At 38.4% G+C, this 16015-nt stretch overlaps 1 protein-coding gene across 1 annotated transcript in view; it reads left to right on the top strand.

The window, feature by feature from the left end:
* Nucleotides 1–16015, top strand: part of ABCC9 (ATP binding cassette subfamily C member 9) — a 134565-nt gene that overhangs the window by 48019 nt on the left and 70531 nt on the right. The window contains 3 exon segments of the mRNA XM_034645224.1: nucleotides 3218–3325; nucleotides 10916–10988; nucleotides 12067–12172. Of these exon segments, the coding sequence (XP_034501115.1) occupies nucleotides 3218–3325; nucleotides 10916–10988; nucleotides 12067–12172 (287 nt within the window).

The raw sequence follows: 16015 nt of genomic DNA, 5'->3' as shown, positions 1-16015 counted from the left end.
TTTTAAAGTAGGGACTAATAGAATTTTGGTTATCTATCTATCTATCTATCTATCTATCTATCTATCCATCAGGCTTGAACTCGGGACCCTGAGATCAAGACCTGAGCTGAGATCAAGAATTGGATGCCTAACAACTGAGCCACCCAGGCACCCCAATTTTGGTTGTTTTTAAAAGGTCACTTTGGCTACTGGCTTGATGGTAATCAGTGGAAACTAGAGAAGAATAGATCAGTAAGAAGATTATTATAATAACATAGGCAAGAAATGGTGATGGTTAGAATTAGTTTTTGTGGCAGTTGCAGTGGACATTGTGAGAAAGTGATCGAATTCAGGATACTTTGTTTTTAGGTTGAGTTGATAAAGACTTGCTGGTAGACTGGGTAGAGAGGCTAAGATGTGAGTGGACTGGTGTTGAGGTAGAATCAAGAAGTGTATTTGCACATGATAATTTTGAGAAATTCATTGACATCTAAGAAGAGAAGTCAGCATTAGAGATGTAAATTTAAGAGTCATTAGCCATTAGATATTTAAGTCAATGAGACTGGATCACATCACTTTCTTGAAAGGTGTGTCTCAAAAATTCTGAAGAAAGTCTTTAAAATTAATATGTATGTTTCATAACAATAAAATAGAAAGATGTTATTCTAAATGAGTCATGTTATAATTAATATTAGTTATTTGTGTTACTATTAGACAAAAATATGAATAGATTTACTATTTTTGTAACCAAGCAAAATTACACATGCAATCTTCTGACTGGAATTAATTGAGGTTTGGAAAGTCTTTTTACCAGGAAGTCAATCTATATTAAATTTTTCTCTACATCATGTTTAAAACTGCTAAAAATAGTTGAGATGAACACTCATCTATATTTAGACTTGCTGTTTTCTTCTGCTTTTCTGGAGTTTTACTTTAGTCTCTGTTGTTTTCTTGAGCCAGTGTCATTTTGCCTGAGAAGCTACCACCCACGCCTGTATACACTGGAGTAACCGTGCCTCAAAATGCTAGTTTGCTATTGTGTGGACATGGACACAAGGAGAGGAACACATTATAGAGTTTCTATACTTTGAGACAGCAGGAAGGTCAAGTACTTGATTAGAACAAGCATTGTCATTCTTTGGATTATAGGAGATTACCAAAGCACTTACTAGGTCATCTTTCAGAGATGTGGGGATGAGCAGAGTGGATGACCTTATGAATGAGGATGTAGGAGGTCAAGTTTGTGGAGTTAGGGAAATCTGAAGAACCTTTTGTATGAGATGAGGGATAGAAGAAAACTTGAACCGAGAAAAGGTTTTTGGAAGGAAAAAAGAACCCCCTTCAAATGTATTGAATATCTTCAGGGTTATTGAAACCAGACTGGACTTCTGATGTCTTTCAGGGTCATTCATCACTGCTGATGGGCCAAGCCACAAACGACAAACTTTTTTAAATGGAGTGAAAAAAGCTGTGTGTTTGAAAATAACACTAATGGAAACTTCTTCTTGAGAGCTTAAGATGCTATGTATTCTGTAAAAGCTTAGAGTTAAGTGGTTTTGGCTGTAGAAGCTCCATGGAGAATTAGTGACAGTCTAGAGCCAAAGTCTCTTCAAATTACATCTGTGGAACTCCGACTCAAATCTCTGTCAACACATCTCCTCCTCCCACCCTCTTCTTAGCTTTGTGAAGAACATGACGTCATTCCTTTTGGACCTCTGGGGCAATAGTACTATGGAATTAAAGACTCTAGAAGACAGGATTTATGTAAAGGCATAGACTCATCTTGTGAGGAAGATACACTTAGCTTGAAGGATACTGACTTTCTACATCTCATGCAACATACTTCCAGGGTCATCTGTGAGATTGTGAAAAGAAAAACAGAACTAAAATAAAATTTCAGGAACAATCTCTCTATTTTTTTTTAAGTTAAAATGCATTCAGTATTTTCTATGTGACAGAACCACTGCTAGTTTTCCTCAGTACCTTTTTAATCTGTGTATTTATTTGGACGTAGCCTAGCAATGTACTATTTGATAATTTGATGTTCTGTTGATATAACAATTGATGGAAATTGGAAGAGCAATATCTTGTTTGGATTAAATTACCGATTATTTGAGGACATTTCTAATTCCCATAGTAGAATTCAGTGGATTTTTCAAAAAGATAAACCTGCAATTCCAGGCCAAAAGAAAAAAAAAGTTTCACAATTCTAGAATACTTTGCTTTTATAGGTAATTTAACAGTTCTAAAGTATATTATTACTTAGCCTTCATAACATCTATAAGGTATTTGAGTAAGACATAATTATTTTTGTTGAAATAGTTGTTCGCTAGACTCCTGGCACAAATTTTGAGCATATAAATTTTTCTGTATTAGAGGTTTACAGAGCTGAATTTTCTACCTTCTCTTTAGTCATCTGTTTCTACTGCATGACATTGAAGTCAAATTTAGAGAATAACATATTTCTATTTGTATGACCTAACTGAAGTTCCTTTTAAGTGTGGGAAAAATGTCCAACCCCAGCCAGCATCCTCTTTATGTGGATTCTTTAGTCCTTTGACCAGGAGCAATGCTATAACATTTGAAAAAGACTAGATCATTCTATTATACTTACATCTGCATTATATGTTCCTATACTTATGGAACAGTAAATATGCATATTTGGACCAAAAAAAAAATCCAAGAGCCTTATGGTTTTTCTCATTCCACAGTGGATCCTTGGGTGATGTGTAGCCCGATCTGAGTTTTGTGAGTGTACGAAATTCAAAATCCTCATGATTCAAAGGGCGATCAAAAATGTACTGTTGGAGCATTTACAAGCTCACTGGCCTCCCAAGTAGATTCTAGTTTAACCTGAGTTAGTCTGCTTGCCTTTTGATACACACGCTGTTTTTCACTGCCTGGGTATTTTTATCGGAAGAGCTAGAGGAAGACTATCCAAACCTAGTTTGGAGCTCGCACTTACAATTCCATCTGTTCCAAGTATCACATATTCGTATTTTCATTTTTCTTAAAAGGCTTGTGAATTAGGTTTAAAATGATAGCTTAAGGCTTTTTGTTATTATTTGCTTTTTTTTTTTTTTTGGAGAAGCCACTGCAAGAATTAAAATACCACTTTGCTTCTTTCTTTTTCTTGGAATTTCAAGTGGAGAAGTAGCAATATGAGTTAATGTTCAGTAAAACATCTTTTTTTTTCATAAAGCTTCAACTTGTGTTTTTTTTTCCATTTGGAATGCAGCAGCCGAAAACTATAAACAGGAAGCAGCCTGGAAGATATCACCTGGACAGCTATGAGCAATCAACCCGGCGTCTACGTCCTGTAGAGACAGAGGATATTGCAATAAAGGTTATTTTATTTCCTGGATTCTTGCATGACCAGAAACATTTAGGTTACTATTTTATGGTGAAGTTCTGTAAAAGTGTCCTAAATCGTGTCTTTAAAGTCTCTTTACAGTGATCACCTATCCTCATAACATTTTCAGAAGTGTTCTGATGAGTTTCATTGCCTGGTCTGCCTTGCCTCCCTACCACGTTTCTTGCCCTAGCAGCTCTCTTTTAATAACTGGAGCATGAGCCTTTCTTCTCAATCTGCGTTAGAAGCTGGTCTCCAACGTATTTCTCCATTCATACTCTTACGTTCCTCTACCTAGTGAATTGATTTATAGATAACACCAATATTATAAATCCAGGTTGTAAGGAAATAAATTAGATAGTAGTTGTCTTCAACCAGGAAAGGCTTAGCCAGTGTTGCATGTGTTCTCCCGTGCGCACACACACACACACCCACCGCCACCGCGGGGTTCCCGTAGTGCCTTTGATCTAAAAAAGGGACAGCCTTTTGTGCTCTCCCAGCAAGTGTGCTTAGGTAGAACAGGCCACCAGGGGATAACCAGCTGAGGACTGATCATAGGTCCACAGAGGGGTCAGTGCTCCGCAGGAACAGATGCTGAGCAGTCCAGGGCTTTTGGACATCGGTGCAGCCAGAGTCCTGGAAATTAGTCCTTTTAGAACACTCTGCCGACTGCTGGGGCTCTCCGACTCCCTGTGCTGCCCAGGCCAGTCAGAGAGGGAGGGAGCCTCTGGGCGGAGTTTCATAGAGCCCAGGGCTACATTTAGATCTCCTCTCTCTGTATTGCCTGACACCATACTTTGCAGTTGGAGCAAATGTGTGATTGGATAGAATAAGCAAATGCTAGCCCAACCTCTGCTGTTGATTTGGTGTGTGACTTTTGGGCAAATTACTTCGCCTCTCTGAGCTATGGTTTACCCATCTTGTGGTGGGGATGCCATTTTAGCATGGTTGTTTTGAGGATAAAATATGTCACATGTGAATTTTAAAGAGCTTTAGTGATTTTTTAAAAAAAATTTTTATAATAATTTTTTATTATGTTATGTCACCATACAGTACATCCCTAGTATTTGATGTAAAGTTCCATGATTCATTACTTGCATATAACACCCAGTGCACCATGCAACTTGCCGTCCTTAATACCCATCACCAGCCTATCCCATTCCTCCACCCCCCTCCCCTCTGAAGCCCTCAGTTGGTTTCCCAGAGTCCATAGTCTCTCATGGTTCATTCCCCCTTCTGTTTACCGCCCCTTTCTTCTTCCCTTTCTTCTCTTACCGATCTTCCTACTTCTTATGTTCCATAAATGAGTGAAACCATATGGTAATTGTCTTTCTCTGCTTGACTTATTTCGCTTAGCATTATCTCCTCCAGTGTCGTCCATGTTGCAGCAAATGTTGAGAAATTGTTCTTTTTGATGGCTGAGTAATATTCCATTGTATATATGGACCACATCTTCTTAATCCAGTCGTCTGTTGAAGGGCATCTTGGCTCCTTTCACACTTTGTCTATTGTGGACAATGTTGCTATGAACATTGGGGTTTGATTTATTTATTTGACACAGAGAGAGCACATGCAGGGGGAGCTGCAGGCAGAGGGAGAGTGAGAAGCAGGCTCCCTGACATGGGATTCAATCCTAGGACCCCAGGATCATGACCTGAGCTGAAGGCAGACGCTTAACCGACTGAGCCACCGAGGCGCCCCTGGAGCTTTAGTGATTCTTACCCTTGGATATACATTAGAATCTCCCAGAAAGCTTTAAGTGTGTGTGTATGTGTGTGTGTGTGTGTGTGTGTGTGTGACTGTGTGTGTGTGACTCTGTGTGTGTATGAATATGACCCAGGCATCACTGAAAAAAATAGTTCTAGTAGTTCCCTAACAANTCACACTTTGTCTATTGTGGACAATGTTGCTATGAACATTGGGGTTTGATTTATTTATTTGACACAGAGAGAGCACATGCAGGGGGAGCTGCAGGCAGAGGGAGAGTGAGAAGCAGGCTCCCTGACATGGGATTCAATCCTAGGACCCCAGGATCATGACCTGAGCTGAAGGCAGACGCTTAACCGACTGAGCCACCGAGGCGCCCCTGGAGCTTTAGTGATTCTTACCCTTGGATATACATTAGAATCTCCCAGAAAGCTTTAAGTGTGTGTGTATGTGTGTGTGTGTGTGTGTGTGTGTGACTGTGTGTGTGTGACTCTGTGTGTGTATGAATATGACCCAGGCATCACTGAAAAAAATAGTTCTAGTAGTTCCCTAACAATTATAATATGTGGATAGGGTGTGAAGTACTATGCTGTGACAAGGTCTGGAATGAGAGACTAAGAAGGGCCCTTTGTGCTTTGTACTTCCAGTTATGCCCACATAGCAAGTTATATGTATGACTACAGAAACAGGATCAGTTTTTTTTAATTGACATTTTCTATTCAATATAGCAAGAGTCTAAAAATACATCTTTTCCATGTGCCTTACTAAATTTGTTTTTATTTTGAACGTAAAAAAACGGAGGCTATCATTTGTTTTTCTAAAGTTGACCTTTCATGCACCAAAAAAAAAAAAACTCCACAAAAAAAAAGCAAAGACAAAAAACTCAAAAAAACTGCTTAGTGATGGGCCCTGCAGTTTCAGGCCACCGTCAAGCCTTTAAGTTTTTATTCATGGTGGAAATTCTCAAGTTGGTAATAACTCATTTGTCTTTTTGAAATCTTTTTTTTTAATTGTGAGATAGAACATGCCTCCAGAAAAGTACATAAAATATATATGTACCACTTAATGAAAACGTGAACCCCTGTGCAACCAGCAAGAAAAGTACACCTTCCCTCCGAAGGTCCTCCCAACACACACGTTTGCTGGTCCCTCTCATATCTCTCCAAGACACAGTTGCCATCCTGACTTTTATCGTCATCCTTTCCTGAATTACCCCTGCTATGCGTGCCTCCCTAAAACATATTTTAGTTGTTTTAAGTTTCAACGTGTGTGTGTATGTGTACACGTCTTGCTTCTTTTGCTCGTTACGTATGTCTCTCTCATCCGGATCGTCATGTGAAGCCGTACTTCATTCATTCTCATTGCTGCGTAGCATCTCAATGTATGAATGTGCCGAAATGTGTCTGCTCTACTTTCGACGGGGCTTTTGGTAATTTTTCCATTTGGGGCCGTTGTGAACAACTGCCGAGTCACAGCCTCTGTGTGCATCCTTAACTTTCCCAGATAGTGGAAAACTGTTTCCTCAAATGCTTGGGCCCATTTACACTTTCACCAATGGTGGTCAGAGTTCCAGGGCTCCTCATCCTCACTAGCACTTCCAATATTTTGCCAAAGTGTGTATCGGGAGGAGGTGTCGTATCTTGTGGTTTGTATTTGCACTTTTCTGATTTCTAATGCGGTTGAGCAGTTTTCAAGTATGCATGGGCCTTGTAGGTTTTGATTTCCTCCTCTGTGACTTGCCAGCTTATTTGTTCCCTCCCCCTTTAAAAATTTCTGGACACTAATTCTTCATACTTTAGCTGTTTTGGCAGTTATATGTTACAGAACTCTTCTTCCATTTAGAGCTTGGCTTTATTGTATCAGAAGCTGTTAATTTTAGCGCAGTCTGGTTTATATAACTTTTCCTTATCACTGATGCGTTGGGTTTTTTTGGTCTCATTTACGAAAACTTTCCCTACCCGAGGTCATGAAGATGATTTATATTAGCTCCCAAAATCTTTGAAGCTACACCTTTCATTTTCAGTTCTTGAGTCGACCTAGGATCCATCTTTGTGTTTGGTATGAAGTAGGGACGAGATGTAGTAGGGAAATCGGTAACAAATAATTTTGGTTGAAATTTAGCAGTGGTAAATTTAGAGGCAGCAATTTTACAACATTTAGTAGTGAGTCAGTAAGGTCTGATTTAACTTTTTATATGACATCCGGTTGTCCCAGTCCCTCTTATCGGTCACCCTCCCCACTGAGATTCAGTGTAGTCTCATACACACATCAGGGATCTTTATATGCCTGGACTGATTGCTGGCTTCTTCTTTTTTTTTTTTTTTCATTTGTTTCTCTCTCCTAGATTCCACTGTTATGATCATTATAACTTCCTAATAAACATTGACATATTTTAGGACAAGTTCTTATATGTTATTGTTTTTCTTCTAAATTTCTTAGCTATTCTTGTCCCTTTTGTGGGAAAGAGGCTTAGGTGTTTTCAGAGTTTACAGCTCTGAATTTGTCCTTTTCTTTATACTTGGACTTAGTATTTCCCTACTCTTTGTTTTAATGAACTTCTTTGCAAGCTACATTTTATTCAGGATTTTTACTTATTGGTTATTTTCAGCAGGAGGAAATGAACGATGATCTGTGTAACATCCTGCTTTTAAATTTTTAAAAATTATTTGATGGAGCTAAAATTCACATAGCATAAAATTAACTGGTTTTTTTAAATTTATTTTTTAAAGATTTTATTTATTTATTGGACAGAGAAAGACACAGCGAGAGAGGGAACACCAGCAGGGGAAGTGGGAGAGGGAGAAGCAGGCTTGCCACTGAGCAGGGAGCCGGATGTGGGGCTCAATCCCAGGACCCTGGGATCATGACCTGAGCCAAAGGCAGACGCTTAATGACTGAGCCACCCAGGCATCCCCAAATTAACTGTTTTAAAGTGAACAATTCAGTGGCATTTAGGACAGTCACAATATTGTGCAACCATCACCTCTTTCCCATTGCAAAATATTTTCATTACCCCAAAAGGAAATCCCATACCTATTAAGCAGTCACTCCCCATTTACCCCTCTTTCTTGCCCCTGGCAACCACCAATCTGCTTTCTGTCTTTATGGATTTATCTATTCTGGATATTTTATGTAAATGGATCATGCAGTAAGTCAATTGCTTCTGTCTGGTTCCTTCCTTTACTTTTAATACATTCTTTCCCCTAATCCCCATTCCTCATTCCTATTCTGTACCACTCCCCTGCCATTATGGTATCAGCTCTAATGTGCTCAAAATACGTGCCTAAACATACTCATATCCTTGCAAAATGTGGAATAAGCATCTATGTGCTCTTGGTCTTCTGAAATGTTTTCATGATGTTTTGCTCCTTCTTACAACACTGCTGTGTTCTGTAGTATGCATCACTGCATTTTCCTTACTTCCTAGAGATGGACATGGCTTTGCCTCCATTTCCCTTCTATCACAAACCATGCTATGATGATCATTTTTGTACTCATCCTTTTATGAAGCTTCACAAAGATTTATATGTTGCCTGATTTTCCAAGGTCAAACGACTATCTAGGGAAGCCTAGGATTTTAACCCTGGTGGGGACATGAGACTATTTTGTAAAAGGCAAGAGGGAGTGGAAGTGCTGGTGGTTGCAGGGGAGATTAACTTTGACCCTCTTCCATCATCCCCCTCGAATGGAGGTTGTTCCCTCTTTTACTTCTGTGTAGTGACACTGCATTCCTCTAGCTCCTTCCCTGCTGCTTTCAGACCATATCTTTTCCTCTCTCACACCCTTGAGAAGTTTTTGGCATTGTCTACCTTTCTCACATCTCTTGTCAGAGGATCTCATCATCACTCTGCACCATCACTGAAGATTGGGGGCCTAGTTCCCTGTCCATCTCTCCAGCTGACTTGGTGCCATTCATGGATGTGGTTTAAACTTCCAAGTGCACAGCTCTCTAGTATCCCAGCCCAGAGATGTCTTACTCCGCTCACACTCCATTTCCACAACCTTGCCTGGGGTCACACCTGGCCACCACCGGGGGCTGCTGCTCCTCTGAAATCTTAAACTCTATTGTCAGTCATTCCCTGACACCAGAACCCTGCTTCCAGTTCTCTCAGGCCTCACCTTTGCTGACAATGCTATTTAACTTTATGGAGACCTCCAGCAACTTGAGCCCCTTCTTTTTCCCACAGTCCTTTAGCATTTTCTGTAAGCAATCCGACTTCATGCCTTCAACACTCCTAGAAGAGGCTGCCAAGCACTATGGAGGAAATAACACAATGGGACGGTTGGCAGAGCCCCACATTTAGGATCTTCCTGCTTCGCTGCCCCTCAGTAGTTCCTGGCGATCCTTTATGTGCCTCCCATCAGCATTAGTTTCCTCAGCCTCCCATGGCTCTTCAGCTTTCATCACTGTCTTCTCACCTCCTTTTATGTCCCCTTTGACCTCTTCTCTCAGCAGATAAGCTTTACTCCCAGTTCACTGAAAACACAAGATTATTTCTCAGTTCCGTGCTGGCCCACTTCCAATCGCAGTTATATTTTCAGCTCTTTGAGCTTCAGAGAAACAGGGACCCTCAACCTGTTTAATTCTTGGAGCATCATTTGTCAGTTAGCCACAGTATCTTAAACCTATGACCCAGCTAGCTCTATTCATTATTTCCCACAACATGTTTCATAGTTTTCTGATCCTGTGCCTATTTGTATGGTAGGTCTTTACCCCCAAACGCCTTCATTGTAATTCAATATGTTTTCTAAAACTAGCTAATCGACCTCCTCTTTCAAAAAAAAAAAAAATTAAACCCCATCTCAGACATGAATGGTTTTCTTTTTGTTACACTATTGTCTGTTTGTCCCCTCTGTTTGTTACTTAGCCCATTCCGTCTTGTACTGTACTTGCTCCTGTCCATGTCTATTTACTCAACTGGCTGCAACTCCAAGCAAGCAGGGAGGAGGTGTCATACCTTCTTTGTAGCCTACATCGATATGACCACAGCACCTCACACAGAATGGGTGCTCAGCAAATATTTGTAAAGCAATCAGTAATGCAGCCCTTCCACGCCACCCTCCTCCCAGGGCTAATTTCATGTACAACTATGTGATGGATATTACTAAACGTCTTACATTTTATAAGCTAGAGAAAACCTACGTTGAAAATGGCAAACTCGTCTTTTCAAGCAGCTTCAGTCCTTTGGTTCAGGCCTTTCGTTTCCCATTTTTGTAACTATTAAAACTATCAAGTCCACCTCATGCCTGTGAAATAGATTGCTTTGGATGACTATAGGTCTTGTGATCTTTGCTGGTTGTTGAGGTTTATCCCACCGATATATGTTACCTCATTTCTGTGCTTTATTCCTCTCTTCCTTTTACTCTTTGTTTTAACTTCATTGAATAGACATTAATCCACACAGTTCAGGAAACTCCTTTATTACTAAACCTTCCTCCTTGGTAACAGAATCATTTTGTTGGAATAATTTGTCATCATTTCCACTCTATACCTTGCATTACCAGGATTCTGGGAATTGCCTAAAAGTGAGAAGGTAATCAGTGTTGGGGTTACATTGAAAAATATCTGGGATGATTGCTTTTTAAGAACACTTTCATATAAATGATTTACTAATCCCAAATTCTCAGAGAAAATTGTAATTTTTAGCCTTTCATAATATCATTAACTCAAAAACCCTTCTTTCACTTCCATTCTTTTTTGTTTTTCATTTATACCTCTCAATAGCTACAAGTCTAAATTAGAATTTCACCACTGTGTGTTCTACCTTGTACTGAAAGTCTTTAATGCTCTAAAGAGAAAATGCTTTTAATTGAAATTATTCTCTAACACTAAATACATACGTAGTTTTAGAACTTAATTTATGTGTTCTTTTCTAGGTCACAAATGGTTACTTTTCATGGGGCAGTGGTTTAGCTACATTATCCAATATAGATATTCGAATTCCAACAGGTAAGAGTCATTTGTTACTCATTTTTAAAATTTTTAATTATCGGGGCTCCTGGGTGGCACAGCGGTTAAGCATCTGCCTTCGGCTCAGGGCGTGATCCCGGCGTTATGGGATCGAGCCCCACATCAGGCTCCTCTGCTATGAGCCTGCTTCTTCCTCTCCCACTCCCCCTGCTTGCGTTCCCTCTCTCGCTGGCTGTCTCTGTCTCTGTCGAATAAATAAAAAAAAAAACAAAAACAAAAAAACAAGTCTTTTTAAACATTATGAACATTACCTATAGTTTTTTTGTTTTTTGTTTTTTTCGTTTTTTTGCACCACATAACTCATAAGCCACTGTATCATTGTGGAAATGGCTGGAAATGCTAAGACCTGCCTTTCACTACAGAGTGTATAGACGTCTGGACAAGTTATTTACTGTCCAAATAAGCTGTTATCAGCTCATTTGCTGATTTGTCCATTTAAAAATGGAGTAGATTTTTTGTTTTGTTTGAGAAGGGATTTAAAGAAAGACTATATAAGATAATTATTTTCTATCCCTGAAGACAACTAAAGTTTTCAAGCTATCTAAGGCTCAAATGCACAATAATTTTATTTGAAAGTTCTAGGTAATTGAATAAAAATACACTTTTGACGTGGCCTAATGGCCAATTGGTTGGGATTTTTCTATTTTACATGCACATAAAAGTAAGAAATTGGAGAAGATGTCTTAATGCCAGCCCAAATCCCTTTCATCTCACTTATCAATTTGAGTCAAAACTGCCTTCTTCTCCTGAATGAGTTGCATAATAAAATTAAAACTAATCAAGATTATTTAGGCAATTATTTCATTGCTTTCTTCATTAATGTCAGCTGTTCTCATAGTTGGAAACAGTAAAACAAGACCTATATCTTTGAATTTTTCTCTCCTTTTTCAAAAAAAATTGTGTACTAGAGAAAGAGTTATACCAAATATATAACTTATTGCTGGAGACCAAACGTGGGCCATTGATTTTGAAACATCAGCCTTTCTAAATGTATTTTAGTTTTATATTACTAAGAGGATTCCATGTCCTGTTATTATCCTTTATTTAATTTCTCTAGGTCAGTTGACCATGATTGTGGGCCAAGTGGGATGTGGGAAGTCTTCTCTTCTCCTTGCTATCCTTGGTGAGATGCAGACACTGGAAGGCAAAGTTCACTGGAGCAAGTAGGTATATTTTTAATTGGTTTCTATTGCTCTGTCATACATCTGATGATCTTCCAAGGGAAGAAATTAGAGCAATAGATTCCTAGGTTAGGAGGAATCTGTTAGGGGATCTGAGGATCCCCTCAGAAATAGGTACAGCTTTTTAGTGGAATCCTTAAATGTCATATATTAAAAATTACAAAACATTTTCTTACAGAGGTTTAAAATACTATAAACTAGTATGATTGGGATTGTAAAGATGGATTTTCAAAGCTAAATGAGTAACATTCACAGAAATAATTTGAAAATTCATCTTGTATTAAAAGAAGTTATGGAAAGCTAACATTATTCATAAAGCTTAAATGCAAACAGAATCGTAATGTTTCAGTGTTCAGTGAAGAAATACCAAGTAATCTTTTCTAAACTCTTCATAGGGGGCTGAGAAATCAACCTTTCACACCCTTTTCATATCCAATTTAAAGTAGACACTAGAAATATCTAGTAAGAGAGATATGGGTAGGAGTGGCATGGTGTGTCACTGTAAAGGCATGAAAAAGGAGATATCTAGCATGCGGTTTCTTCTAAATATTTATACAGTTGGCTTGGGGTCTTCAAAGCACAATGCAGTAATAAAGTGACTCAGAACCATAATATTACATAATTATATAATATTATAATATATAATATTATATAATTATTTAGTTGGACCTATCTAGTAGATTCCCCATAAGCAGTTTATGAAGAAATTGGCTACAGCTTATCTAAGAAATTGGATTGTAGAACAGTGGTTCTCAACCAGTGTGATTTTGCTCCCAGGGGAGATATTTTTGGTTGTCACGCTGGGGAAATAGATTGCTTCTGATCTGGTTGGTAGAGGCTAGGGTTGCTGCTAATTATCCTACAATGCACAGGACCTCCCCCCCCCCCCCTCCCCCACACCCAACCCTCTAACTCTTTGCACCTCCCACTCCCACCCCCCTCATTGCNTTGTTGCTGACTCTGCTGTTTATACACAGATATGTATCAAGAGTGAGTAAAGACTATTTAAGGGCATTTTTAGGATTGCTTCTATGTTAAACTCCAGTGAAGAGAAGGCAATGTGTGGATGTGAAATTTGAATTGGAAACATCCTATATTTGGTATCATGGATGAAAGAAGGAGACTGAGAAATGTTGAGTATAAATTTTATTCTTGGTGGGCCAACCTAAAAGACAGTAGGCATGAAACTGTTCAGTGAATATCCAGAAGAGAGCTTGGTAAATAATTTCTATCTGCAGTTTGCTTCATGACGAGTTCCTGGTGATCACTAAGGTTAGGCACCAGGCCGTATGCCCTGCCACTATCTCCATCCATCTTGGATGACTGTAGGTTTTGAGAAATAGGTTTTACTTGAATAAATTATATTGTGTGACATGTACAACCATAATCAAGTTATTTGGGTTTTATTTTTACCTTTGTTTCACTGTCATTGAAACAGAAAGAATGGGAAACAATAACAGAAGAAGCTTGAGATTTTATTTTCAGACCTCTAGGATGTTCTTCTAATCTAGTCTTCTCTAGTATTATTTAAGATTCCACTTAGGCCAGATCGACTGCCACTGCGATCATTAATAATCTTTATCATTTTGTTAATGGATAAATAAATGATACGATACTTAGGAAAGTATTTTACAAAATCTAGTATTTTTTTTTTGCATTCCTAAGCAGGATATCCTATCTCATTTCATAAAGATAGTGAATTATTTTATTTAAAATAATATATATGGGGTACCTGGGTGGTTCGGTTGGTTGGGCATCCAGCTCTTGATTTTGGCCCAGGTCATGATCTCGGGGTCCTGGGATGAGCCCTGCATCAGGCTCCGTGCTCAGTGGGGAGTCTGCTTGCCCTCACCCTCTCCCCACTTGTTTTCTCTCTCTAAAATAAATAAATAAATAAATAAATAAATAAATAAATAAATATTTTAAAAAATAAGTAAAATGACATAGTATAATAAAGCTTGAAAAATAATATAAAGTTATCAAGAAAAATATAAGATTTAAATAATCTGAGACGTGAATAGGTAGAAATGCATGGACTGGAGTGCTGCACATTTATAAAATATGGAGCACAGATTTCATTCTGATCTTCACGAAAGCTAGGCAAACAGGAAACTAGAGATAAAAACATACACTTACTCAACAGAGGTTAAGAAATCTTTCTTATGGATCCTAATAATAAAAGCTAATAAAAAAAGATTATATCTTAGAGATGGACTCAGTAGGATGAAGGTGTAGACAAGGATTTATGATAATTCTCAGTATTTGTAAAATCCTCATAATTTAAAAATCATCTTTTTATGAACACTTGCCTTCACAGACAATAATCCCATCTCTTAATGGCAGAAGGACTGAGATTTTCTTCAAATAATGTTTGTGTTGGCTTAGAGACACACAACTTAAAAATTAAGCCTCTAAGAGATTTGATAAACTAACAGAAATTCTGTTTTCCTTTAATACCAGAATTACTTAATTTTCTTCTCTGGTATCCTTAATCTCTAATAAAACATATTTTCAGACCAGAAATATTCAGAAGATACTGACCTTCTTTTAAAGAGTTATTTGTAATAACTCTTCATTTTGTAAGAGGCTGTTGTGCCTAGTCCAATAAGGAAAGGCATAGAAATGTTATTAAAGTGAAGCTAACTTAGAAATGATCAGTATTGATAGGTTGATGATGTGCAAATGCTAAGAAGTACTTTATTTTAGCAGATTAAATTGTCTGATACTTTTGGAAGCTCAAAAAAAAACCCAATAAACTAAGTATTAGCATAAGTTATGAAGTGCCTTGCTGTCATTATTTCACCATTGGACGTATCTCTGGTTGCACAAATTTTATTTTTACATGTGTCCTGGCACGAGCAAAGTCCAATAAAGTACTTTGCCCTATTGTGGTGATAAATATTTACTTTAGGCGGGAGAGAAGGTACTGCTGTTCATCTAGGACATACCTACATGGGTAGAACCAGGTATACAAAGACCTCTGTAGATGTTCCTTTGGAAATTGCTACATTTGACCTAGTCTGCCATGTTGTAGCCCCAGAACGAAAGGTGAGAGAGACAAGGAAGGAACTAAAAAGTTCCCCAAAATTGTCAGAATGCCAGGGTTTTTTACTCCTGCATGTTGGTGTGCTTGGTAATTGTTGAAAAGCAAATGTTTTGGGGTACCTGGGTGGCACAGTCGGTTAAGTGTTCAACTCTCGGTTTCAGCTCAGATAATGGTCTCAGGATTGTGAACTGAACCTCACAAAGGGCTCCACTGAATGTGGAGTGTGGAGTGTGCCCAGAGATTCTGTCTCCCTCTGCCCCTCCGCCTCCTCTCTAAAAATAAATAAATCTAGAAAGAAAGAAAGAAAGAAAGAAAGAAAGAAAGAAAGAAAGAAGAAAAGAAAAGATGTTCTGCCTGAATGAATTTGTTCTTCCCTAGTTGTCTTAATAAAAAATAATTCCTACTGACATCTTAGGAGCTAGAACTAAACTACTCTACCTGATAGGCGGCTCCAGTGAGGGAGTCCAGAATGTGTAATAAGTGTGGTAATCATGTGAGACACCAACATCATTTGTTTTTTGTTTCCCACTCTTTTTCTTTCCCTCTTGCCCAGGCTGTTAACAATCCTCCTGTCAGGCCCCATATGTGCTGATGTTCTATCTTCTAGTGTCTTCATATAATCAGCTTTGTAACAGTGGTTCAATTATTCTGAGACAGGTGAATTGAGAAGTTACTCCTTTTCATGTGACTTTGCCTGGCATGAAGGAATAATAACACATTAAGTCAGCTTTCCTGGATTAGATATTATATATATATATATATATATATATATATATATA

The sequence above is a fragment of the Ailuropoda melanoleuca genome, chromosome 16 (genome assembly GCF_002007445.2).
Source record: "Ailuropoda melanoleuca isolate Jingjing chromosome 16, ASM200744v2, whole genome shotgun sequence".
Lineage (NCBI taxonomy): Eukaryota > Metazoa > Chordata > Mammalia > Carnivora > Ursidae > Ailuropoda > Ailuropoda melanoleuca.
This window is presented reverse-complemented; position numbering and strand designations above follow the sequence as displayed.